Source organism: Centrocercus urophasianus, unplaced genomic scaffold (genome assembly GCF_019232065.1).
Source record: "Centrocercus urophasianus isolate 14NV4802_14NV808 unplaced genomic scaffold, USGS_Curo_1.0 seq_11, whole genome shotgun sequence".
NCBI classification, from domain to species: domain Eukaryota; kingdom Metazoa; phylum Chordata; class Aves; order Galliformes; family Phasianidae; genus Centrocercus; species Centrocercus urophasianus.
In genome coordinates, this window is record NW_024884253.1 from 79142215 (window position 1) to 79169802 (window position 27588).

At 41.1% G+C, this 27588-nt stretch overlaps 2 protein-coding genes across 3 annotated transcripts in view; one reads left to right on the top strand and one right to left on the bottom strand.

Moving 5' to 3' along the window:
• The window catches only part of DUSP22 (dual specificity phosphatase 22), a 78966-nt gene extending 59756 nt beyond the window's left edge, over positions 1–19210 (bottom strand). Inside the window, exon 1 of the mRNA XM_042833165.1 lies at positions 19187–19210. Within this exon, the coding sequence (XP_042689099.1) occupies positions 19187–19195 (9 nt within the window). The 5' untranslated portion in view covers positions 19196–19210. The remainder of the gene's footprint in view (positions 1–19186) is intronic.
• NQO2 (N-ribosyldihydronicotinamide:quinone reductase 2) lies at positions 16462–25404 on the top strand. 2 transcript variants are annotated; one of them, XM_042833187.1, is made up of 7 exons: positions 16462–16870; positions 17563–17646; positions 18113–18277; positions 19648–19778; positions 21817–21930; positions 23636–23737; positions 24640–25404. In XM_042833187.1, exons 3-7 carry the CDS (start codon positions 18238–18240, stop codon positions 24811–24813), a joined length of 561 nt encoding a protein of 186 aa, XP_042689121.1. In that variant the 5' UTR covers positions 16462–16870; positions 17563–17646; positions 18113–18237; the 3' UTR covers positions 24814–25404. The 2 variants fall into 2 exon arrangements, with proteins under 2 accessions (XP_042689121.1, XP_042689116.1); XM_042833182.1 differs by lacking the exon at positions 17563–17646.
• Positions 25405–27588: the final 2184 nt, after the last annotated feature.

Here is a 27588-nt window from a genome sequence, read left to right on the forward strand (position 1 = left end):
TTGGGCCAGGCAAGGATTTTCAGATCTAGTCCAGAATGTCTCTGGCAGAGGTAACCAGAACAGGAAGGCAGGATATGCAAATCCAACAGGACATGGAAAGAGTCTGGATGTGCCTGCAGATGCAGCTTTCCTGGTAATTACACTCTTGGGAAAGCACTCCCCTACAGTTTTCTCTGATTATAATGCACGAATATAGTTCTCCTTTCTAAAAAGGCAATAGTTTGACCTCAATACAGCCATGAAAATTGATATGCATAAGGTACTAGACATCTTTCTAACACACTTAATGTAACCCTATTGAAATATCAAGGAAAGTGGGAAGATAATATCTTCCTTCGGTGCTGTCTTTCCTCCAACATCTACTGCATTGCAAACTTCCCCTTTTGTTCTACTCCATATTATGTTTTGTCTTCATACTCCACAAACTTTCTATTCTCCATATTCTTCTTCTTTCATTTTGGTTTAATGATTCACCCTGCATCTTCTTTAGGGTCAAGAACTTCACGTGATATGATGAGTGTGAAATGTGGGGGCATTTACAGGAACCTGGAAGCATTTATGTAAGCATTCCTATCAAGAAAGGAGCTACATAAGTCAGAATTTGGGGTTTTTTTCAGATAAAGTAGTTTCATAGATTGTCTTCAGTGGTTTCCCTTTGTATAAAGAAAGAAACCAAAAAATATTCATTATTGTTTCATGATGGCATGATCTGAACAGTTTCAGACCAATCTTTGATTAGCTCAACTCTTTTTGTATCTGATAGTGACATCTTTTGTTTATATTGAAGTAGTGCAACTAACATTCTTTCCTTTGGATAGTTTCTTCGAAGGGAGAATTTTGCATCTGCAATTCAACAGACACACATTATACAGTACGTATTCTTTAATTCACAACTCCAGTTATGGCTTTGTCTTGTGTTAGGGATGAAATGAAGATTCAGACAAGCACTGAAATTCGTATCTGGACTTGTAACTGAATCAGATGTAGAAGCTTCTCACTTGACATCCCACTTCCTTCCCATATCTCTATGGTGCATCTTGAGATAAAAAAAAGTTTCTACTAAATCCTCATACCTCAGACACTAATTCATGTGAAATTATTACTTACTCCTCCTATTTTAAGAAGACATGAGTTAGAGCCATAGTAAAGGATCTGTATTAATAGTTTCCTGTGGGTGTCTATCAATGTATCTTGTCATAAGCTAAATCAGAGACCAATTTTTATGTGAAGAACATGAAAATGGAAAAAAATAAAAATTACAGAAGACTGAGTCTCAACTCTGATATTCTCTTTTCTTGCATGTATTTTAACAGCAGCTTCATTACCAAAGAGAAAAAACGAGCATTAAAAAAAGAAAAAAAAGGCAGAAAATGGAACTTCATTTCAAGACTAGACATGATTTTACTCACATCACTATTGCCTGGAGAAACTTGGGTCCAGACTGAAGCCTTCAAAGAACGTAATGCTCTCCTTCTCCTCAGTTTCATGAAATAAGCAGTGAAAAAACAACGCAGTGAACTACTGAGATTAAAGGAACACTGCCTTAACTGATATTAGGCAGTTCGTTACTCGTCAAGCTCTAACTAGCACTGCAAAAATCTCTGTTCATTCCTAAGAACTGGCAGATACCTCAGTTGCACTGTACATGACTTTCTTCAGAATGTATCTTCCAGTTCTTAGGAATAAACAGATTTTCATACTTCACATGGGTGAGTCCTTCTTTGATCAGCCACACTGTGTTAGCTACTTGGAGAACAATTGGAAAGAGTCAGCCAGCATCTTGAACAAATCTGCAGAAATAGGGGTGGGTTTAATCAAAAGCACAGCCAGAAAGACCTCCACGTGGAAGGCTAACACCTTGCAAATGGAGACAGTAGAAGAAACAGCTGCCTTCCCCACATCCCAGAGCAGGAGTGCAGGATCTCCCGATGTGACTGTGGGAAGCTTTTGTACCCACAACCAAAGCACAGAAAATCTTGACTGCTCAGTGCGTAATTAAGAAAAGGGACTCCCTTGCAATTCCATCTGCAACTCGGTTCTCCTCTGAAATCTTTTCTCTGTGGGAGTAGTGAGATGAACCAGAAAACTAGCTTTGCTCCTGAAAGAGCCAGATGGGAATTTCAGAGAAAGCTTGCCATACACAGTGAGCCATTGAGAACAACTTTTCCTGTAAAGTCCCAGAAACTACCAGTAGGAAAAAAAGACTGTAGAGAAGTGTAGTCATAATCTTTTCCAGGCAAAATTGGCCTCGCTTCAGGTATCACTGAGTATTCACTCCCTTGCATCCTTGAAATACTGTTAGGAATGACCGAGGATCAGACACACACAAAGATATCCAAGCATTTTACCAAAACTGGTGTGACACGTGGAAGAAAGCACAGAATGGTATAAAGATGACCTCAAATTTGTTGCAGTTGTAAAATAGCCAAAACTATTCAATCTGTCTTCTGCAACAGACTTCCACTGAACAGCATTGAGCACCTTTCAGCCTCTCTGTGCTCAGTCAAATGCAAGAACAATCTTTTGTTCCCATGAGTACAGTAAGATAATCGTAACACACATGGGAAAGTGTTGTCCTACTGGAGTGACTCAGATATCATACAACAAAGATTTTGTTCCCAACTACTTATGTGCACTTTAAAAAGAGGGGGTGGGTAAAGGGGGAGAGGGACTCCCGTAGGTTGCAGAGCAAGTGGTAACATTTAGGAGCTTTCTGGAATTAATAACCTAATCTTGGCCTTACAACTCCAGAGAACACATACAAAGACTTTTATCATCTTTGTTACCTACTGCCTCTCACTTGCAGAGGATGTGGGTGATGTGGGCTACCAGAAAATGTTGATAAAATATGTTCCTTTTGCTTGAATATGTTCCTTTAGCAGCTTGAGGGCACATTTCACAGCTTAACTAACCGTTCATTAATGATTTCATACCAATCTTGCACTGTTGTCTCTGAGCCAACCTTCCTTCCGGGACAATAAGTCACTAAAAGCTAAGGCTGGTACAATGGATATGGTTGATGGGTTTTACTAAATATTTTGTTTCAATGTAAATTACTAATATTTTATTGAGGTTTCATCCCATGCTTTACTCCTCAAATAATTCTAAAATTCCTTTAACCACAAATAAGTTTCTTAATAGATAAGTCTTTTAACTTTTGTCCTCTTTTCTCAATACAGAGCTATTTTAAACCAGAGCCGGTCATGTTTCCAGAAAGCCAAACTTTATACTTATCAGCAAACCTTAAACACAGAATCACAGAATGGCCAGGGTTCAAAGGGACTTCAAGAATCATGAGTCTCCAACCCCCCTGCCACATGCAGGGCCACCAACCTCCACATTTAATACCAGACCAGGTTGCCCAGGGCCCCATCCAACCTGGCTTTGAACACCTCTAGGGATGAGGCATCCACAACCTCTCTGGGCAGCTGTTCCAGCACCTCACCACTCTCATAGTAAAGAATTTCCCCCTGACATCCAACCTAAATCTTCCCTCCCTCAATTTAAAACCATTTCCCCTTGTCCTGCTGTTATCTACCCCCTCCTATTTGTAGGCTCCCTTTAGGTACTGAAATGCTGCATTGAGGTCACCCCGCAGCCTTCTTTTCTCCAGGCTGAACAAGCCCAGCTCCCTCAGCCCATCCTCATAGAGGAGGTGCTCCAGTCCCCTGATCATCTTCATGGCTCTCGTCTGGACCCTCTCCAACAGCTCCCTGTCTTTCTTGTACTGGGGGCTCCAGACCTGGACATAGTACTCCAGATCAGGCCTCACAAGAGCAGGTAGAGAGGGACAATCACTTCCCTGTCCCTGCTGGCCACCCCAACACATTGTTTTACCAGGAAATACCTCCTTCATCATGTAAAGCTCTTCTACATTAAGAAGAAGGTACATTTGGTGCAGGCACCATGATGTAGCAATTCATATTTCTGAAGCAAAACACTGGCTTCAGTACCTCCTTGGAAATTAACTACAAAATTGCAAAACACCTGGTCAATCGGTTGCCTGCTGGAAGAGCCAAAACAGTATCCTACTGTCCCAACCATATGGTCCTTGTGAGTATTTTTGGATAATATAGAAACAGTAAATTTAGAGAAATATGGCTTCATTCAGTTTCTGAAGAATTAAAGGAGAGGTATGCATAAGGTCTGGAAAGTATAGGCAGAATAGGCAAATGGCCACATTCTGTCCAGGAAAGTGAGGTGGACAACACTGAAGTAGTGAAGTAGGTATACTCAGGGAGGCAGAAATCATCAGGGAAACAGTTGTGTTCATCATTCTTCTGTTGCCTCAGGAATCTCTGAATCTTTCCTAAAATCCACTATATCCCATCTTCCAGTTCTTCTGTCTTTTCTACTTCTACCCAGCCTTGATATCTTTGGGTATGCACTGGCACTGGGCTGGTTCTGGCCAACATACTGCCTTAGAAGTCACCAGCACGAGCACAGTGATTCTGCTTGCATGGGAAACATTCTGAGTCACCAGCAAGGGAAGAGTTTTCTGCACAGTCAAGGAAATGAAACAAGGGCCGATTGTGGGATACAGATACAAAGAAACTAAAGAAAGAAGCTTAAACAGCTCCTGGAGAAAGGGAGGCCCGCAGGCTAGGTAGTACTTTCATCACTCATAATATAGTTTCATTATGTATGTGGTTCCTTCGCTTTCTCTCATAACTTCCTTTTCAAAAGCTTGTGTAATACACATGCAAAGATACATGTTACTGGGAATAGCCTCTACATACCTATCAGACTCCTCAGTACCCCTCTAAACCTCTCCATGCAGACTCCACTTTTGTTGTGCACTTCATAAGTGAGCTCAAGGTGTCTTCTCTTTCAGCTCCTTCAGCATAACCCCCAGCCTGGTGAGTTTAAAGAAAATCAAATTATGTAACAGAACATAGATACTGCTAGAGCAGCCCATCAGAAGAAGGAAGGAAGCACAGGACTTTTAAACAACTCCTTTTTCACAAGATCTTCCCATGAGGGCTTTCACAGGTCAGCACTGTCAAGTGTGCAGCTGCATCAGGCAGCAGTCTCACACGATCCATTCACAACAGACCCTTTACAAACTCATGGATTCAGTGTTAATTTGTTCCTGAGGGCTTATAACCTGTTTTGTTTGTTTGTTTCAGTGTTTACATGGAAAAGATATTATACAATAGAGCTGAGCTCAACCCCTCCGCAGAAGATCCTTCATGAATGCAGTGACTGACAGGTTGTGAATTAGTTTGGTTTAGTGTGCGTTATAATGCACACTACTACCAAGAGACTTAAGAATATTTATCAAGAATATTAAATTAGGATGGCCCATGGATCAAACTCTACTGCATCAGAGATTGTCCAAGTACCTCATCTGAGGTTCTGTTGCTACATTAATAATAGATTTACCAATATTGGAGGCTTAAACCCCCCAAAAGATCAGCTCATCCTTCCACCTTTCAAATTAGAAAGATGAGAATACAGATGTGAGAACTTTTCTGAACAGGTTTTCATTTCCAAGAAAGAGTTTTGGAACACAAACACTAAAGCACAAAACTTAATTAAATATACCCTCATTAAAAACTGGAATAAAAGCTTTTGGCTCCTCTTTTATAGAGGAAATATCTATGACTGCAGCTATACTTTTGTAACTGCGTACATCATTGCACAGCTATTTTAATTAATGCTAATCTAGAATCTCTTTAAGTGGAGTGTGCTTTCTAACATAGAATAAACTGCCACAAAAGAAAATGAAGGCATTGTTTGTGACAGAAACAACATCTGAACTACGTATATTGATTTCATAAACACAGGCTGTTAACTCTGAAAAGCTGAAGTTTCATTAGATAACTCTCTTGCATGCTTGAACCTTATACCTGACTGATGTCAAGAGTAAGTAGATTCATATCCAAGTGAGGGCTAGTCCTTCTGTTGACAAAACAGTGATTTACTATCAACGGTTAAGATTTTACATCCAACACTTACAGTCTTGGTTTCATTCAATTTTCTTGGCTTTCATTCTTTGTCTTACTGAAGACCTTGCCTCAGTTTTCATACCTCCAGTTGTGTTTCTCCTAGTTCTGTACTACCTCAGAAGGTACAGGAGGTCTCTAGTTGGAAAAATCAAGTACACAGGGGAATGAAGGTTCGCTTTATTCTTTCACATTTGCATTATATCACCTACATACAATCATCTCTTTCCATACACCCACATTCTTTGTTCAAGAACCAAAATTGTTAATAAAATTTGGCATATGAAACTGTACAATGCTGGGACCTGGGGACAAACAAAATTAGTCTTGCAAGCCCAGACACAAATTTCGCATCTCTACCTTTGGCTCCATGCAAGTCTTTCAAACTCATGAGGAAGCCAGAGGAAATCTCTCTCAGTAACGTATCTCACACTCATTCAGCATCACTGCAACAGTCACAATTTCTACTAGATGCTTTGCTTCTGGCTCTGAGCCACCTCCCTCTGTATGCAACATGCCTATCTTCTCCCTCACTCAGTGGGGTTACATGTATTGTGCAATAGAGCTTCAAGCTGAACTGTTTTCCTACACGATGGTTGCTCAAGAGCTCTGCTGTGGGCAAGGAAAAAGTGAAGCACATTTGACTTTTGATGAGACCACTACCATTTCCTTCTCATCACATCCCCACCTCAAGAAGAGTTCTCAGCAGAGTTCAGAGGAAAGTGAGCAGTGGGTGACACAGACTGATGATGATGACACCATCAATAAATTAGTCAAAAAGGTGGATAACCAGACAGATCTTGGAAGACATAGACAAACATGTATTCCCATTCCTGTTTCAAACAATATAATTGTTATTTTCTTAAGGTTTTATATGAACCCTAGGATGTAAATATAAGAGGGCAGCTTTCCAATATACAGCTAAATTGTGGAAGTGAGAAAGGAAACAATTGGTGCTATGGGATACAAGAACTACGAAGAGGTGGTTCCTCTCTAGACACCTTTCAATACAGTGAAAGAATGATTTCAGGTTTCATACTGCTCTAGGATTACAAGTCAAGAGAAGAAGTTGGATATGGTAATCAAAATGAAATTGAAATGTTTTTTCAAAAAAATGATATTCTCCAAAAGCAAAGTCATAAAGAGAGGACTCAGGTATTCACATGTCAAACATCAACCTGCACCAGAAACCATCAGAACAGCTTTACAAGTGCCACTTGCCACGAGCACACACACAAAGAAATGAGTCACTACATCACAAGGGATGAAACCGTAAGAATTACCAAACACTGTTCATTATACTCACACAGCCTTCAAAAGTCACACTCCAGCACACATGAAGTCAGTAAAAAAGCTGGCCTCTTTCCAGCGTGCATGAAAATGCTTTTACTTCAGAAAATACAGGTGAGAATGGCTTGACTAAATGTCTGTGCAGTGTAACTACTGTCACCCATAGTGTTATGCAAACAGTTCACTATTTGTCCTATGATTTCTGTTAGCACAGTGCCTAGGGGATTCCAAGTGTGACTCCCATCGTGTTAGGTACTGAATATTATGCAGTTCTGCCTGCCTGTACTACTGAAAATATAGTAGTAAGTCCTGTTGTGCAATATAGATGCTTGAAGGAGAGCAGTGTTGATGCATTTTGGTCAAGGGTTTTGGTATGCAAACAAAACTAAAAGGAAGAAATTGACTTCTGTTAAACCCAGGCTAAATTTTCCAGCTCAACCCCTGCCATACAACTACTTGAGCAGATGACCAGTAATCCACAGAGGTTTCTGCTTCTTTATTATTTTTAACTCAACTCTATGATGCATTTACATAGGTCAGGAACATGTCGTGCCTGTTCCTGTTCCCATTTCTCTCATCTTTCTAATCATCAATCATCTTTATTTTTTAGATCCTTTCCTACAGTTTAAAAAATAAAAAATAAAAAATAAATAAAAAAACACCTCTGGTTAAAAGTTGAGCATTTTATTTGGCAGTAACATCAATGTCAATGGGTCTCTTAGAAACTCACCGTAACAGAGACTGTGTGATTCTGTAGCAATCCCCCTTCTCAACATAGGTACCCAAAAACGAGATACATTAATTCAAGTTAAGTGAATGAACACTCAAACTAAGGGTCTGTGCAACTTCCCCCTTTCAGAACAGATTGCCAATGGCAGAGATGAAGTTTTCTTGTTTCCCAGTCCTCCACTTGTTTCCTTGACTATTCTGCAGCTAAACTAAAAATACTTTTTATATTGCATCCAACAACAGTAATGCACACATTTCAAAGTAAAACTTCCATAGTAGTATTTTGGGAGGTAAAGACAGAAAAAGAAAAGAAAAGTTAAAAAAAAAAACCACCACCAACAAAAAAAAAAGCAATCAACATACATTGCTAGGATATTTTGCCATACAGTATAACTGCAGTTAGGACTTCTGGAAGTTTCGATTCCTACAACCCGACAGAAGAAAAGACAACCATGATCTTTCTATCCAAAAATCTACAAAGATTTTTTTTTTCAGTGTTTGAGTTTGCAGGGAAAGAAGGAAGATGGTGAGAAAGGGTGAAGAAGGAGAGGGGAAGAGAAACTCTCTTTCAGTTTTCCACCTTGGGTTTCATTGTTAGCTATTTGTACAGCAGACACTATCCTGCACTTGGGGTCGAGCCCCTGAACCACAACAATTAATACCAGAACACATTATTTGAGCTTGTAAGGTAGTGTGACGCAGGATGCTAAATGATGATAGGCCACAGAAAAGGTCAAAAAACCCAATGGGGGCAAGCAGTGCACGTGTTGAGTACTGTGAGAGCTATGCTGAGTAGCTGCACGGATAACTGAGTTTGGGGGATTTCTCAGTTCTGCTCATTGCCCTCAGAGTTTGCAATGCTGCAAGTAGCAAAGAAAAAAAATGGGGGAGGGGATGGGAGAAAGGCTGTGCAGATGTATGGTGAGGAAGTAATTCTAAAATGTGGCAGTGCTGTTGCAGCAGTGGTGGATCTGCACTGCTGGTTACAGTGCTTCGCAAGTATATTTTGTGCTTGAGTCTTTCATGTAGGAGGTCTGGGCACAAGTGGGGATACCCCAAATCAATGCTGAAAAAAAAGGGTCAAATCACACATATATCTGTATGACTGATTCCAGTTAGTACTGGGGATCTCTCTGAACCGTATACTAAGTTTATACAACTATGTCATACAGAGCAAGTGGAAATGCAATCTAAAGTAATGGGGCACACTGAGGTGATTTTAGTCCACATTATTGCAACAGACCTAATCACTTTAACGATGCATTGCTCAAACCAGAACTCTGAAAGCACATGCTAAACACTAAGCACATGTAAATCATTCAATTAACAACTTACAGGAATATGTAATTTCATATCACCTTAATGCACGACAGACTGTCATTTGCCAAAATCTACTGAATTCCTTGGTTTCCAAGACTATCATACTCCACCTTACAAGGCGGCTTACCAAGTCACGTTCTGCACTGATACTGCAGGAATATCTCCTTCTGTGGCAAGCTCCTTCTCCTTCCCATGCGTGTGGAGGAGGCACGTACAGGCAGTGGTTACATTTGTTAAAACTACCCTTTCACACCTCTGGTGAGTGCCATCCTGAGTAGACAGGGAGTGCCCGTCAGATACGGTAAAACCCCAGCCCTGAAAAGGCTCGCATTATACACTCGGTGTTTCAAAAGCTTTTAGTTTTATCTGAATCAAAATTGAAAGCACTACAGCCCAGGTGTGCTTAGGAGCTGACCTGTAGGGACTGAGAGGTTGAGATCCAAGCTGCTGTTCTTCTCTCACCAAAAACCAGTTGTCCCTGGGGATGGTCTTGGCCAGCTGCAGCTAGAATCAGGACAGCTCAAAGAGAACAGCTGAAACAAATATCCAGGCAAAGATGCCTTGAGGCAGAGGGCGACTTAAAGGCAATGTTCCTGCATTTAGGCAATAGTGAAAACAACAGTAGCTAATACCAGGAATAGGTCATCAGCTATCTCCTTCTTCTAACATTCTGGTACATCCTTAGGGAACAAATAGCCACAGCCTCCCCATGCCCAGAAGCAGGCATCTATCTTTTCCACAATGTATGGGTATCACTTTCTAATTTTCCTCTGTGTTACAGCCCCATGACTAACACTGAACTTCAAGCTGTGCAACCCAGCATTTTGTCACAAGTTTCACACTTCAGTGCACCTTGGCCCTCAAAATGCATGGTATTACAGCTGAGCAGGAAATTAAGAATGGGGGGAAGGTAAGGCATCTACCCAGGCTGAAGTGATTTCAATGCGCAGAGTAGAGTTGAGAAACTGGCAGCTCACAAGCAGCAAGACTGTAGCCTGATGGTTTATGTCTGTTACTGCAATGAGGAGAAATCTGGGCCACTGCTATTTCTCCAGGCACCATCTTCTGCATTTACATTACACAATCATTACCTAAAATTGTCCTGGGAAAATTCTAAGTCAGAAAGTTTGGACCAGATGGATTTAAACATTACAGATTAGACAGGAGAACAGTTTACAGGGCAGAAATCTTGAGCATAGGCAGATGAGAGATAGCTATACGTTCTGCTGAATCACTCCCTCAGTCTCTAAGTACCAGTTTTCCTAAAAAAACATATACTATCATTAATGTATATAATTATTACTACATTGTTCTTGTTTTTTACCAATACTATAGCAATAATATCTGCTCTATGCATAAAGTGCTGTATGTTAGGCGAAGCTCACATTATATAGATATTTTTCTGGTATAAAAATAGCCCAAGAAGGGTTGGTTGTGGTAACAAAATAGCTGCTCAACAGAATTGCACAGAAATGAAGCAATGAAAATGGGTCCTGACATACATTTGAAAGATGCCACACTTGGCATCAGCATACACACGCATTTTGTATCTACAAATGCAAGAAAGACTTTGACTCACTCTTTATTCTACTGATCTGCCGAGAAAGAAGGTTGGTACATGGACCTACTGTTCACTATATTTCAGCGACTTAATGCTTTCAGAAGTGTGTTCTCAGCTCTCCAGCACCCTCTTCTGGGCTATGGCTAGGTAAGCACTATACTCCCTTTTCTAATGTTCACCACAGGCCAAAATAATGTTGGAACGCTAAAGATTATGAATTGTTTCTTTACTCCTGTTGAAGCTTTAGAGATTATTTGTGCGCATAAATTCATAGGAGCCTCCCCCCAGAATTATGTCTTCTGTATAATAATCTGACTCAGATTCAACTTGTCAACCAGAACATCCAGTTCCCTTTTCATGGGGCTGCTCTCCAGCCTCTCTTCCCCTAATCTGTACAGATATCCAGGGTTGCCCCTACCCAGGTGCTGAATCTGGCACCTGCTCTTGTTGAACTTCATGTGTTTGGTGATTTCCCAGACCTCTCATTTGTCAAAATCTCTTTGTGAGGTCCCTCTACCCTCAAGGGAGTCAAAAGCTCCTCCAGGTGTAGTCATTTGCAAATTTACTTACACCTTCACATCCTTCATCCAAGACACATCCAAGACAAGATGAAGACATCAAAGAGAACTCACCCTAAAAAGGAGCCCACTCATTAGTGACTGGCTGCCAGCCTGATGTAAGCCCATTTATTAGAACCCTTTGATCCCAACCTGTCAGTCAGTAGTTTAACCTTCATATTATGTTGTTGTCCAGCTTTATGCTGGATATTTTGTCCATAAGGGTATTGTAAGGAACAGTATTGAAAGCACTGCTGAAATCCAAAAAGATTACTTCAATTGGCTTCCCTTGGTCAACCAGGTGGGTAACCTTGCCATAAACAGAGATTAAGTTAATTAAACAGGACTTTCCCCACATGACCTTGTATTGGCTGTGACCAGCAACTACGTTGTCTTTTCATTTGTTTTTCAATAATCCTTGAGCTCAACCTTGTCACAGAAGGACAGTTTTGCTACTTCTAAGTAAGTAATCTGTCCTGCACTTTTTGATTCAGAAGTCTGGCCTGAGATACTCATTTGAACACAGACTGAAATGTCAAATCTGACCACTTCAATCTTCGTGTACAGAAGACAGCAGATCTAGGATTTGCCTTTGTATCTGAATAATGAGAATATTTGCCAAGGCAGAGGCAGTATGTCTTTGCCTCACTTGTGATTGAAAGGCAACAGGGTGTGAACGCACTGCCTCTCAATTTCTTGCAGTTGTTCATGGAAATGCAGATTAGAATGAACATTAAAGAGTATCTAAGGAGTTTACATTTCAGGGAAAGGCACTGGTGCAAATGACTTGAACTAGAAGCAGCAATGCATTAGCTATGATACTAAAAACATGAATACATGTGAGCATGGTTTTCTGAGAAGGTATCTTTAAGTCTACAGATACCCTATATTTCCACCTGTTTCATTTTGAATACTAACTCCACACAGAGTTTTAATGATTTTTTTTCCTCAGAGGAGAATGGGACAAAGGAGTAAATTTTTCAGAGTAATAATTCTTCCTTTAGATGAAAAAACAAGCAATCAAACAAATGAACTTGGAAGGCTTGTTTTTGTAGATACTAAATGAACTTGAGATTTCCTGCCTCAGATGTGAGACTTATATTTTTTTATTATGGAGAAAAGGCCATACATCAAGCTAACACTCTGTTTGCATATTCAAGTTAATGCTTTTCTAAATTACAAAAATGAGGCCAAAATTGAGACTAGTTGTTGGATGAAGCCTTTTATAGCAGAGGATGAACATATAATTACACAGAACTGCTAAATTGCACTTCGGTATCAGCAGATACAAAAGGTGCTTTGAATAGAGATATTGACAAATTAGCAGACTGGGAAACCACCAGCCATATGAAGATTAACAAGAGCAGGTGCCAGTTTCTGCACCTGGTGCAAGGCAGCTTTGGATATCTGTATAGACTGGGGGACAAGAAGCTGCAGAGCAGCCCCATGGAAAGGATCTGGGGGTTCTGGCTGATGACAAACTGAATCTCAGACAGCAGTGCCCTGGCAGACCAAAGGTCCAAACATACACTGTGGTGCATCAGGCCCAAACCAAGGAAGGGGCTGCCCACTGTGCTGTGCTGTGCACCTCCATCACTAGGCATAGGTTTAAGTGCCATCATATGAGAAGAACATAAAACAGCGACAGGAGCCGAGGGAACATCATGAGGCTGCATCATGGGAGGGTGAGGTGTGGGTTAGGGAAAGGTTCTGCACCAGGGGGTGGTGGGCATGGAATGGGCTGCCCAGGGCAGTGGGCACGGCCCCAAGCACTGGAGTTCGAGGAGTATTTAGACAACACTGTCAGACGTGGAGTTTGGATTTCAGGTGGTTCTCTGTGGAGCCAGGAATTGGACTTGAAGATCCTCATGGGTCCCTTCCAATTCAGCAAATGCTGTAATTCTAAAAAAAAGTTTCAGTGTGCAGTCTCCTACCTAACATCAACATTAACAACCTGGTATTGGAAACAGTGAGCAAGACAGTGCTGAGAATATACTTCCAAATTAAACTGCCAAAATACAGTGAGCAATAGATCCATATACCAATGTCTTGTCTTCTTTCTCACTGAAGCAGCAAAACAAAAAGGGAGTTAGTCAAAGTCCTCCTTGTGTTTGGCAGATACAATATGTACGTGTGTGTTCACCCTATGAATGCCATCTTCCAAATGTATTTCAGGACTCATTTTCATTGCTTCATTTTGCTATTACATTACCACAACCAACCCTTCTTGGGCAGCTTTTTTTTTCTATCAGACAAACATCTATATAACCTGAATTTCACCTGTAACTATAGTTTACTCATAGAACAAACACTGCTGTCATAGTAGTTGGTACAAACCAAAAATAATATCATAATAATAGTTTATATTCTATGCATAGGCAAACTGATACCTTAAGACAGAGGGAGCGATTCAGCAGGGTTTGTAGCTACCTCCCATCTGCCTATGCTCAAAGTTTCTGCCCTATAAACTGTTCTCTTGTCTAATGTGTAATGTTTAAATCCATCTGGTCCAAACTTTCTGACTTAGAATTTTCCCAGGACAATTTTAGGTAATGATTGTGTAATGTAAATGCAGAGGACAGAGCTGGACTCAATGACCACAGTGAGCCCCTTCTAAATCAGGAGATTCTTTCATTTTATCAAATTTATGCATTGCATAGGTTGGTACTTGACTAACTGCTCCCCTAATACCTTGGCAAAGACTTGCCAGGAGAAGTTGCAGTTAAGTTTCAAACTGATAAAGCCTTAAATATATATTTGAAAGCATTCTAAAACATTTGAGCATTATTAAATATTTAACATCACGAGTTTTAAAAACAAGCTGAATGAGTAATCAGAATTGCTTCCCAGGACACTGTCCTCGTTGATGCTTTGTTTTTCACTTAGATACTGTATGATTCTTAACACAAGAGGTTACCGTTTTCAATTTCTGTTATTCACTCCCAGACAGAGGCTGAGAAGAAAAACAGGTCACAGTAAGAGGCTGTTAGTTACGTAGTCTTCCTGCTTCCTTCCTTCCTGTTATTGAAGCCTGTCAAATCTACTGCTTTGAAGAGAGAAACCCATATGAGGTTGACTGTCTCCTTTTCATTGCCTCACAAAACAATCACAGGAGTAACAACAGTGTTATAGAGACACATATGATGGTGCTGTGCAGAAATTCAGCATTCGCAGCTTTAGCACTACTGTCTCAGGGGTCTTGTTCTCTGGAATGTTCACTGAAAACTAATTTTGTAGAGAGTTTCTCCTATACAGTGATAGGTATCATTTTTCCTTACTGCTTATTCTCACTGTGGCAAAGGTTCTTCAACATTTCCTCTGGAAGAGAACCTGCATTAAAGATAAAAAAACTTGCCCTTGATGAAGGCTTCATTTCACTTTAACCACCCTGACAAAAGTGCAAACCCTTGCACTAAGCACTAGAGGGCACAACAGATGTCCTTTGGATACATATTTTAAAATTTTAACACACTATTGAAGAGAAATAACCATGTGCACAATAAACTTGCCATTACTCCTCAAAAAATTATAAGGAAACTAAAATCATTCCTGTGTAGCTATAATCTATTTTATTTACTTTCCAAGGAAGATGACTGTACCTTGCACCCTAGTCCAGCAAATCACCTTTGGTCATAGGGCACTAGCAGTGATGGCCTGTCGTTCACTGTCATGACCTGTGCAAGAACGAAGGGGCATCAACTGAAGCTGTTAGGAACCAGATGCAGAACAGCCAAAAGGGATCATTCTTCACACAGAAGGCAAGTCTGTGAAAGTTTTTGCTAAGAACACTGCACATTTAAGGAATTGGCATGGATTCATAGGGAGGTCAGGCAAAGTACTTAACAGAGAGGTAAACTGAAGTTTACCAAACAAACTGCTGTACGTTCAGGTCCAAGGTGAAGATACCTGCAGGCTAAGCAGTGGGGCAAATATCCTACATGTTTACCCTGCCCTTACTCTTCTGAAGGAAGCTACTTGTGAGCAGAGCTGAAGACAGGATACGAAGTTAAACAGGCCTTTGGTCTGAATCCCTACTGCCATTGTTATTTTCTTAGGATCTATGTTTTATATTAAAGAGGAGAACAGCCTGTGCCAATCAAAAGCAAAATAAGCTACAAATTTACATATTTCTTATGAGGCCCAACTCAGTCAGTGCTCAGGGATAACTGACAGGGACAGGAGAATTTTATTCTATTTTAATCACTGCTACTTTTTTCATTGATAATTAGCAATGAATTCCTTAGAGTGAGAAATATATTTATAGGAAAAAGCAAAAAAACATTCTTTTTTTGCTACAAGAAAAGACTGAAGAGAGATATCAAATGCAATGGGGGGGGGAGGGGGGAAGAGAGACAGAGAGAGAGATTTCCAACCTGCAAAATGAAATTCTCATTGCAGGTGTACGCTGCTCTTTGAGGATGTCTGAGCCACTCTTAACACTTCACTGGGAACTAAATAACATTAAAAATGAGGGGGATGCAAAAGAAGTGGAAGAGAGATCGTAAGAAACTCCGTTCCATCTCACACAGTTGCCCAAACAGCAAAAGTAAATAGATTCTTAAAACCTCTGAACTTTTTCTTAAAGCTCCGAAAAATGTACTCATTCGATTTCTAAGAAATGCCTGAACCAGGCTGCTGAAATCCTTACAAGGGGACTTGTCCAAAGGCAAACAGGAAAACAAACTGAATTTGTGTCTCCCGTAATCTGGGCAGCAGGTGAAAAATGCCAGTGTGACGCAGGTAGCTCTGGCACTTATTGATCAGTCAAACGCTTGGTTTTCCCCTCAGATTCTCCATTTGGAAACCCCAAAGAGTCATTCTGACTCCTCTACACACAGGGTTGGTGCAGGTGTGGGTGTACCTATCACCGAGCTGCTGTTGCCAGCGACGAGCATCGCCCTTTACAGCAGAACACGAGCACGTGGTCATCACATACATACACCTATACATGTAAACACAACGTGAATGACAACGTGCACCATAACCAACGCCTCCAGCAGCCACAGCCTCGGGCCATGGCCCGCCCCGCATAGGGGCCCGCCCTCCGGAAGGCGCCGAGAGGGCAGCGAGAAGTCGCTGCGGGTAAAGCACGGCGGGGAAGGTTGCGGAGGCGCTGTGGAGTCTGCGCTGCAGCGACGGTGGGGAGCGGCGAGTGAGTCTGAAACGGAGTTTGGAAAAGCAGCAGGAAGAAAGGCCGAAACGCAAACACGATTCTCTGCCAGCCTTGGGGCGAGGAGAGATTTAAGAAGGCCGTCCTCGCACAGCGCTCTGTCTGCTCGGCAGAGCTCACACAAGATCTGCTTGCGGGCCCCCCGCCCTGCTCCTGCAGACAGAGACCGCACGGGGCAGAGATCTTCGTCTACCTCCTGCTGATGTTCCTCACGTAAACGAACGCGTGGTTTGAGCTTGCAGGCCGTATCGGAGTCACAGGACAGAGCCTTCCAAGCGCTACTGGAGAATGGCAGGTAAGAATAGCTACTGATACAAATGCGATTCACTTAGACCCTCGGCAGGCTGGGGTATGGAATGTATGGAATGCCTGTAGTGTTGACTTGTGATACTAAGCCGTTATTTTGTCAAATCACCTCAATTCCCTCAGCGAAGGATGCGTTTGAAAACTCCAGTCTCTCCAAACACGGTGTCACAGTGCCCTCAGCTGCACTTCAAGGGCAACAAACCACTGTAGAAAATGAAATCATGAGATGCTGAATTACATATTGCCAGCTGGGAACTGAGAACTGCTCATTTTGCATATTCAGTCTTTTTCTATAGTACCTGGAAATTTCAGAGAATAGAATCATAGAGTCATTAAGGTTAGGAAAGACTGCTAAGATCACCTAGTTCAACCATCAACCATGCCCACTAACCATGGCCCTCAGTGCCACATGCACATGTTTCCTGAACTCTCCAGGGACGGTGACTCCACCACCTCCCTGGGCAGCCTGTGCCACTGCCTCGCTGCTCTTTCTGAAGCCACATCCCACCATATCTGCCTCGCCGTTCAGTTTAGCTTAAATACACTCTGTTGGCAATTTGACATAAACCAGAAAGCTCACTGGCACACTAAGAAAAATCATGTCACTTTTTGTTGGTGTCCCCATGAAGACACTGAAGTGCGACAGTGGCATCGAAACATCTGATATTGTCATTCACACAGCACTAAAACAGAAGACGTAGAGAGAACCCGCAGGAAGGTGCTCTAAGCTCCCGGAAATCGTTTCTACAACAGTTTGGAGGACGTGTAAGTTGGTGCTGCTTTGAGCCTACCCTGTTTGCACAATTGCTGTGGCCTGTCTAGCCAGCTAAGGGAGCTAAGCCAACAGGCCAACAGAAGGTTATTTTTGTTTCCTGTTGCAGGGTGTTTTGTGGGGTGGTAGCGGAATCAGCCAAACACAAAAGCTGATTCAAGAGGACCTTGTCAGAGGAGAAATTGGAACGCCCTTAGTTGAGCTGGTGTAGGGCAGCGTGGCCTGCTAAAGAAATACATCCACTGTCCACTGAGTTCCACCTAGGAAAACCCAGCATAGCACAGAATTGTTGCAGGGGCACTTACTGATTACTTCCTCATGAGTCACTTCTGTCAAGCAGGAATTAAATGCTGTTGCTGTGATTTTCACTAGTTTGGTGCTGCTTGGAAAACACAGCACAGAAACTGTTTTGTATTTGCCTATCTCAAAGGTGTCCTCTGCTCTTCTTTCTGCCTCCAGGGAGAAAAGTCCTGATAGTCTATGCACATCAAGAGCCCAACTCTTTTAATGGATCTTTGAAGACGGTTGCTGTGGAAGAACTGAGCAAACAGGGCTGCAGTGTCACAGTGTCTGACTTATATGCAATGCAATTTGAGCCACGGGCAACAAGAAATGACATTGTTGGTGAGAAATTTTTCAACAGTAGCAATGAGACAAACTTGCATCTTGTTCATCCTGCTGCATTAACAATCTAGAGCCCATGCTGTTAGGTGCGCTCTGAAAAGCAGTTGCTGTAATTCTGTACAAATATAACTCAACTAACAAGACTGATTTTTATTTTCTGCAAGCATTGATCAAGAAATGTCAGTGTAAGTATCACCTATTTTTTAATAAACCTTAGAAGTGCCCCCTCAGTTAGAAAGACGAATCATCTGTATAGTACAGACCTGTAAAACAGTGTTCTGTCTATAGTAGGGAATCAGGGATGCCATTGTTTTCCTGGTATTTGCATTCAACTGAAGAGACACTCGAAGAACAACCTCTCTTTAATGAACAATATTACAAATTCTTTCTGCAGATTAGCTCCAGGCATTTAAGTGCACGGGCTTGTGAGTCATTTTGGCATCTCACAACTATTTAATAGCATTTAGCCATAGTAATTTTTCTAGTCAAGAAAAACAAAACTTTAACACCATCTATGAGAACTGACAGTCTTTCTTCAGAGCAAGAATCAAAAAGAAATGTCGCAGGTCTAAGGTGAATACTGGCAAAGAGAGAAGAAGATGCTTATCAACAGTGAGACTGCAAGACTTAAGCATTTCTAGAAGTCCGTTCCTGGGCATGACCCTTGGCTCACAGTGAGATTACTGAGAGACAGAAATGCATTAGCACTTGTTCAGAATCAACCTCTCATCTGAAGTCTATTTCTCCTGGGAGAGAAATGCCTTCAGATATCATTGTACAACTTACTTAGTTCAGTTTATGAGGTTAATACTTCCACCTTCCCATACTTTCAACCAGTCCTTTTGCTAAAGACTGATGAACTGCTAATTCAATCAGCAGGAACGGATGTGTAGTTTGATTTGGACATACCTGAATCATGATGGAGCCAGCACAGCCAATGGATACTGGGGCTGGGGAACCACCCAGCCTCTGCTGAGTTGCCACAGAAACTGAAGAGCAGCTACATAGTGTTGTGACTGCGGTTTCAGTAATCTCTAATGCAGAGACAGAACAATCAGCAGAATTCTCATACATCTTCTTAAATCATCCACCTGTATCACCAGATTAGGTCTTCTTTTTGCACATCACATGTTATTTCAGAAAGGTGAAAGTTTCAGTACTCGGAGGTCATACATTCCTCTCCAGTTTACAGTCAGGTCATCATCTATCAGCTGTGATGATACTGAATAGCCATGAAAAGAAATGTAGGTGGGGAAAAAAAGGCAAGCAGTAACTCATTTTAGAACTGCAGATCACAACATGTATTTGATTCTTATTTGGCTACAGTGCTGTGGATGGAGTAAGCAATGACTGTGCCCTTCTCTCCACAGGTTGCTTGCACAACTCGAATGAGTTCAGTTATGCAGTGGAGATGACAGAAGCTTACAAGAAAGGATGTTTGTCCAATGATTTGATCGAAGAGCAAAAGAAAGTGCAGGAAGCAGATTTACTGATTTTTCAGGTCATTATTTTAAATTGCATTCAAATACTTCTGTTGTAATGTACAGGGCTGAACAGCCTAAAAGGAATAGTAAGTGAGAAGATTACAGATTTCATTAGGTACATTGATTCTAGCCAGAATGAAAACAGGCAGCAGTTCAGCAATCAACATAAACAGTTTGTACCCAGCATAGCAATTTCAAGGTGTCAGGTTTCTTCTGATATGGTGTGTATTTCAGAAAACATCAAAAATACCAGATCGAGTGTATTATTTGTGCTAGTACAGTATGAATTTTTCACACAAATAACGGCTCCACACTGACATTTTTAGCAAATAGGAAGGCATCTGAAATCAGATCTTGAAAACAGCCAAGTAAAATTCACACCTGCACTTCACTTAGAAACTAACATTCAAAAACAGTGCAATTAGAATGCTTTTGTGAAGACTGCTTCTTATGCCACTGCACTCTAAAACAATTGCATGGGTCCACTAGACTATAAAGTACTGAGTGCAAATGCTATAGTTCATACAGTTTCTCTGTATGAGAACAGTGCCTTATTATCATGCAGCCCAACCCTATACTCACATCTCGGAGCACAAGCAAAGCAAACACAGATTTATGCACACGAATGTAAGGGTTTAAATGCGAGTAAGCACTTTCAAGTTTGGGAAACTGTAGCAAACACCAAACCATCAGTTATATGAACAAAGGCTTCTAAATAATAGCACAGGAACAAGCACAGATCAGGAGTACAATTACTGGAGTAGTTGTAACAGCAAATCCAGAAACTTGCTGCAACAAGGCCAAATGTAACATCTGTGTTCACAGCAATGTACCTGACCATGATTATCAAGCAGCAAGAAGCTGAGCATGGCTTCTTTCATGAGCAAGGAGTTTGGGGCAGCCAGCAAGCTTGGGGAGTTCTGACTTCCCCAACCATACTGCCCTCTTTCATTGCTGAGTTGGACAAGCAACATCTGGACTTGCTAGCTGAGTTTTACAACTCATCTCTGCTCTCTTCTGCAGCAGTCCTGTCTTTGGCATGCCCAAAAAATCACAGGAAGCAACACTAGCCCCACAATGTGGAAACAGTGTTCTCTATGGGAGATAGATGCCTGGGTGCAGAGCAGGTCCTAAATGAAACAGCGGCATCAGCAGTGTAGAGAGTGAAGCATGTCACATACTTGTGCAAATGCAGGCAATAGCAAGGATAAAGTGCACAATGTACTGGCCTCCAGAGTGCTGATATTCAGGAAAATACTGTGACCAAATTCGCAATCAAACTGTTGGCCTAGGCACAGCTTGCATGTATTCAGCTGTTCTGTTCCTGGTGAAATTTAGGATATGACTGCATCCTGAGCAAGTATCTCAATGCACGTTTTCATCATTTCCAAAATACTGTCTCATATAAGTATCATAAAACATCCCTGATGGAAGAAGTTGCTTTCTACTTTCTGTCTGTAAAGTACCAGGAGGAGTAGAGCACATTCTGGTGCAGAAAAAATATAATTAATATAATACAATATAATAATAAGGAAAGAAGGGGGAAAAAAAAGGAGATCTCCTGTTAAGAGAGGAAGTTTTCTTCTCAAAATGGTGGTTCAAGATCATCATGTCAGTGGGCTGCAAGACAGTGTCTTAGAACATCATGGCGTTAACAAACATCAGATCAGAACTGCTCACCAGATGTCCTGGTAATAGGTCTCCCTGTGGCCATTTTGGCAACAATAACCATTAGCTTATACATTGCTTTTGCATTTTGTATGGCCTTGAGTTTGAAAAACAACGTTTTGCAGCTCTACCATTTTCCAACTTCCACTCACGTGGAAGCTCTGACATTCACCGTGGTATTAACACACTCCAGCTGCTCAGCTGTGTACCTGAGATTACTACAAACAGAGCACTTCAGTTATTTTTGCCAAGCATAGTTACTGCCTCTCTTCCTCGAAGATGTACACAAGATCTGAACAGATTAGGAAAACAAGAGATTGCTTACACACCAGGCCTAAGGACGCCCTAGGCTCTCTGCACTAACAAAGTCATTCATTTTTTGCCTAGTTTCCCTTATACTGGTTCAGCATGCCAGCAATCATGAAAGGCTGGATGGACAGAGTCTTGGTCCAAGGATTTGCTCACGATTTTCCAAACTGCTATGACTCCGGTTTGCTCAAGGTATGTTTCTGAGACTTTTATTAAGTTCAAAATTTTTGCAGTGCACTTTAGATAATGGTCTTTCTTTTCATAGAATCATAGAACCATAGCATGGCTTGGAAATTACCTGTTCCATTATGTTTGTATAAAGCTCTCACTTTCAGCTGTCCTCCATTCTGTGGAGGAATAACTCGTTTCTGGAAGCATCTGGCTTTATTCAGGCCTTCAGCACTGCAGTTATAAGGGCCACTCCAAAAGTAATGCCTCCAAATTTATTATGTTGGCCCACGATGTCAGGTGGTGGTATGGCAGTAGAGGTTGAATCTTCCCTCCAGTATTCTGTTACATGTTGTTGCTGTGTGACAGATGGAAGCAGAGGAGTGGTCTGACCAACTGACATCTGAAATGGAAGTGCGTATGAAACAAAGGCGTGGAACTTAATTCATCCATGCAGAAAACATGCCATTCATTGACATTCATCTACACTTGCTGGACATTTCTGGAGACCAAACAGGGGCTGTGAGCACAGTGAGGTGGTGAGTAGTACATTGCAGCAGTGGCAACGCTGAGATAGTAATACTACATGCTTTTTGTATCTGTTGTAGTTTCCTTGAAAATAAATAGAAGGCATTACTTTTGGAGCAACCTTAATACATCAGTTCAAGTCTTTGACACTGAGGTACTTGTCAGTCCAGAGGGATCTTGAGCAGCACTCAATAGTCTCTAAGTACAAGGAGTTACAAGAACTATATTCTAGTCCATTACTGGGCCTCATTCCCTCATCTTCCTCCAAAACATAATCCAGACATCAATGTTCTGCAGTACATTGCAAAAGGTAAAAAAAAATAAATAAATAAAATGAATCATTTTGAAGTCAAGGGGGAAAGATGTAAGTGCCACGCTTCCAAATTCCAGCTGTAGCAGTTGTTTTTTTGTTGTTGCTCAGAGATATTCATACCAGTTCAGACTAGTGGGGCTATAGAAGGTCAGTATCTTCATTCTTCCAAGCAGCCCTTCTGTGCACTGTAATCTTTGTCATTTCTGATTTTCACTATTCCAAATGTTTCAGTTGGTTTACATTTGAGAAATAGCTGCCCCACTGAGATGAATAGGAGTAAGCTGCAATCATCATAGCTGCAAGCTGATCACAACAAGGAAGAGATACTGAGATACTGCACTGAGTCATGCCAGGAAAAATGTAGTTTTAATTACTAAGAGAGAGAACACATGCTGGGTACAAGCCTGTGGCCAATACCACAGTCATTGAATTGGAAGAAACGCGGGTTTTAGAACACCCGAGAAATAATTTGAAAATCATTTATAGCTTGGAAAGAGACAAGCAATCCCAAGTCTGAATGAAGTCTGTAGAATTCAATTTTTGCATTCATGAGAGAAGGGAATAAAGATATCCTCAGGAACAGAATGCTTTCCAGCCACAGTTTTCCAAACATCTAATCAGAGAAAGCAAGGGTCAGCCCTGTTTCATAAAAGGGTGTCAGTATATGCAGTTCCTTTTCTTTATGATGTGTATCTGCACATCCATCATCTAGCTGCATATGTTCAGTCTGTGACTCCATGCTGCTGCTACATCTGAGCTCTAGGAAACAGGAGACCCCTAGAAATTGATGATGTCCAGGTTTTCCTGAATCTCTCTTAAACTGTTCAGCAACTCTTCTTTAAACATGCCTAACTTAAGCACTGTGCTGTTTCGGTTTTTTAATTCTAGAACAAGTTAGCTATGTTTTCTTTCACTACTGGAGGAACTGAGGAGATGTATGCAAAAGGAAGCATGAGTGGTGACATCCGCTATATCCTGTGGCCCATGCAGGTATAATAAATCAAAACTGTTGTTGTTACTTACTTGCCTGAATTTTTACTATTCAATTTTTTCTTTCAATTGTATTGATGTTAGTTTTACATAAGATTTATTTATTGTGTGTTAGAAAAAGAAATAACTAGATTGCTAATTCCAACCATCTACAAGCTAGGCCCTATAATCTTGCAACTGCTTTGAAAGTCCAGAGAGTTTTAAAGTTGTTTTGTACCTTCTCTAAAGAAAGCTTATGATGTTTGCCTTTTAGCTTCTCTGGCATAATAGGATTTCCTTTAGCTCTAGCAGAGTTTCTTTTCCCCATACCTACCTGAGTCATGTAGGATGGGGGACAGGAAGGCACTCACATTATCCTGGCATGTCTTTTTTTATTGCTGCTCTTTTGTCAGAGGTAGAAAAAGTACTCTGAGTAATTTAGGTGGTAAGGCAAATTGAGCCAGCTACTTCTTGAAATAACACAATAAGTACGTATTAATTTCTCTAGATATTCTTTGGTCTAACCATTTGGAATACTGGCTGTGTGCCCTTATGAGGCTACCCAGCTGCATATCTCACAAATCAACTTTATAAAGAATGTTAAATGCAGCTGTGAATTCAGACACACAGAAATGGCAAGTTGAGCTGACAAATTGCACAGACCAGGATCAATGAAGCTGACCATATTCAGTGCACTGTATGCCATTCTGCTTAATGTCTGCCCTTCAACACTAAGCAACTGCCAAGATCAATATTAAATGCCAGCAATTAATTTCCCTTCTCCTGATGAAGGCTCTGGTTTAGAAAACCTGTCTTACATAGGGTCATAGAAACAGTTTTAGACTTGAATATTCCACATGCTAGAATTGAAAGTGAAAAGCTAACTATCTGCTAAGGCGTTTCTTTCTTTCTTCCGGGTTCAGCATGGCATCATGCACTTCTGTGGTGTCAAAGTCCTCGAGCCTCACATCTGCTTTGCTCCGGAATACGTCTCTGAGGAGAAAAGGAAGGAGATGCTTAGTGCCTGGGCACAGCGACTGAAGACTCTTTGGAAGGAAGAGCCCATCAACTGCACTCCTGAGTGGTATTTTAGTTAATATTCAAGCACAAGACTACAGATACTTTTTCTGTTCTTTTTGGTACTTTATCTCAATATCAGAATGTTAGCTTCAGAATTCACATTCATTATAGGTACCTTGAATACTACAGTTGGCAGCTTAGCCGTCAATAAAGCATTTGTCTTTATTGATTTCTGAAGAATTCTCTTCAATGATGGATGCACAGCTCTTTGTGAAGAGCTATCCTTGCCCATATAAACAGTGACTTTCTGCCTGCATGTGGTTAGTAACACAAGAGTTGCAAATTATACCATTACTGCTTATGAAACAGTAAAGTACGTCACCAATTTTATTTCAACACTCTTCATTCCAACTGCCTCTTTGTTTTTATTGGCCAGGAAATCACTGCCTATACTCAATCTCATTGTGGCCAAACCTGTTTGGGTTTTTTTTTTGTTTTGTTTTTTAAAATGACAGATCTACGCTTGTGCCTTTCAGCTATGAAGCTTGACTGCAGATAAATAAAAGGATGTACAGTTGCACAGCGACTCAGCAATAGACGATTTTTGCCTTGGTCCAATATCTCTTGTGCATGAAAGTGAGTGGGAATAAAATGGAAAATGTCATGCACACGTTGTGGGAAAAGTACATTTTTGTTCAAAAGACACAAGGAAAATAACTTCAAGTTACCTAAAGAGGGATTGAAGAACAAGTAAAACCCTTTCTGCAGGAATTATTATTCCCTAAAGACAACTAATGAAACTATATCAGATTTCCCAGCATATCCTGTATGCATTCTTTCCTGCAGTGGAGTTCGCACCAGAGACACGGGCAAAGATGGAATTGGGGTGTTACATGGCACAATAGGAGGTGTCTCCATCAAAGCAATCAAGACCAGAATATAATAGCTTTTAAAATTATTATTCTAATGATAAAGCCTAATTTCAAATGTGAAAATTTGCAGCTTCCTAAGTCCTTCCATCATGAAACCCATGAAGGAAAACAAACATTTCTGAGAAAATAATCAACTCAAAACTGAGAGTATCATGGATAAGGCTGCTAAGGGACATAGTCAGGTTGACAGTTGGACGTGGCCATCTTGAATATGTTTTCCAGTCTACGTGATTGTAAATGCAAGTATTAAAGTCGTACAGGAGAGAAATTATCCTTATCTTTACTATGTTCAGTTCCCAGAGAATTCAAGAAAGAAGGAAGCGGATATGAAAGCAAAAGCTGCAACTGTCAAACAAAATGTTACTTTTCTGAACCAACTGCAGTGCTTAGTAGGCTTAATCATTAGGTGAAGAATATTATTAATGTACATATTATTCCATACATATTATTGTATACATATATTATTCAATATAATGATAATTACTCAAATATGATTAGGATACACTTCTGGAGACTACTTGCAGCAAGTATCAGCTCATTTACATCTGTGATAATAAGTGCCTGTATCAGCCCAGTTATGCATAAAGCAAGCACACAAGAGCAGCAGTGTTAAGTCAAAACAAGGATTCTCTAACTCCAAATCTTTTCTACACGGTGGTTATAAACAAGGAGGAACAAGCACTTCCCCCAAATATTGTCCCAACCTCTGACTACATTTAGTTGGGGGATTTCCTGGGCTATATTTGTTTCCTCTGTATTTATCAGCTCCAATAGATCTCTCCTCTCTTTTTTGTTCAGTCCTCTCATGGATTCATGTCAGTTTTAAGCAGTCAGTGCTCTTTGGCAATGTTCATCTGGTCAACTTTTTCCTTGCACATCACATTGGAGCTGGGGAAACCCAGGGGGGGAGAAGCATATGGTTCTGAGAGCTTCATTTGTTTACTCCTACTCAAATGATCAGTTCCATCCATTCATGCACATGACAGAGTTTTGTAGACATGCATCACTCTGTCTCCTAAATAGTTTATTTCCTGTGAAGTCCTGCTTAGTTATTCTTAAGAGAGAAGGCACTAGCTTTGGAAATTGTTGCACACCCTTAAATGTCTATTAGGAGGCTTTATTATTTGTAGCTCCAAATCGGAGCAGCAACTGTTGATGTACTTAAGTTGAAATCAGTCATCCTCATGCAAGATGGAGAGCGTATACCTCAGTGAACCCCATGCTTAACTCATGCTTTATGCTGGAGTCCCTTTTGCATGGCTAGCACTCCCAGTCTCTTACAAGAGAGGAGGCTTCAGCCTGTACAGACTTCCCTGAAGCTGCTACCTGCTGCATGACTTGGCCTTGCTCCCTTCTAATAGGAGCAGAGAGCTCTGGAGCTCCTGCACAGAAGGAACAACAATCTCCAGCGGCACGCTTTCAGCCCACTCACCAGCTAGGGGCAGAGAAAAGACCAGGACATTCACAGATAGCAAAGATCTTCAAAGCTTGTTTCTTAAGCATTTTTGGATATAAGTGTGGGTGCTCTCACAGAGGCAGCACACATCTTACGCTGTCCAGCACTTTCCAGAGAGAACCTTAAACTACTCAGAGGAATGATGACTACACATACTCAACAAGAACAAGTTTACTACAGCATTAATGGAAATTCCCAAACTAATTCCTGCCAGCATTGGCAGTCACTTTTAACCAGTTTCACCTACAGCCCTTTTAAGTGCATCACTTGCATTCTCTCCACGCAGCAGCAGATTATTTTCCTCATTTCAGCCACACGCTCAGCATTGACAGCTTCCTTCCCCTCCATTTGCCCTGAAGAACGGAGATAGAACCATCACAGCAGCACTGAAAACAGGACAGTGGTTCACCACTTCCAGTCCTGCAATAGCCCACAAGCAAATCAGAGGAGCTGCTGGCTATAGA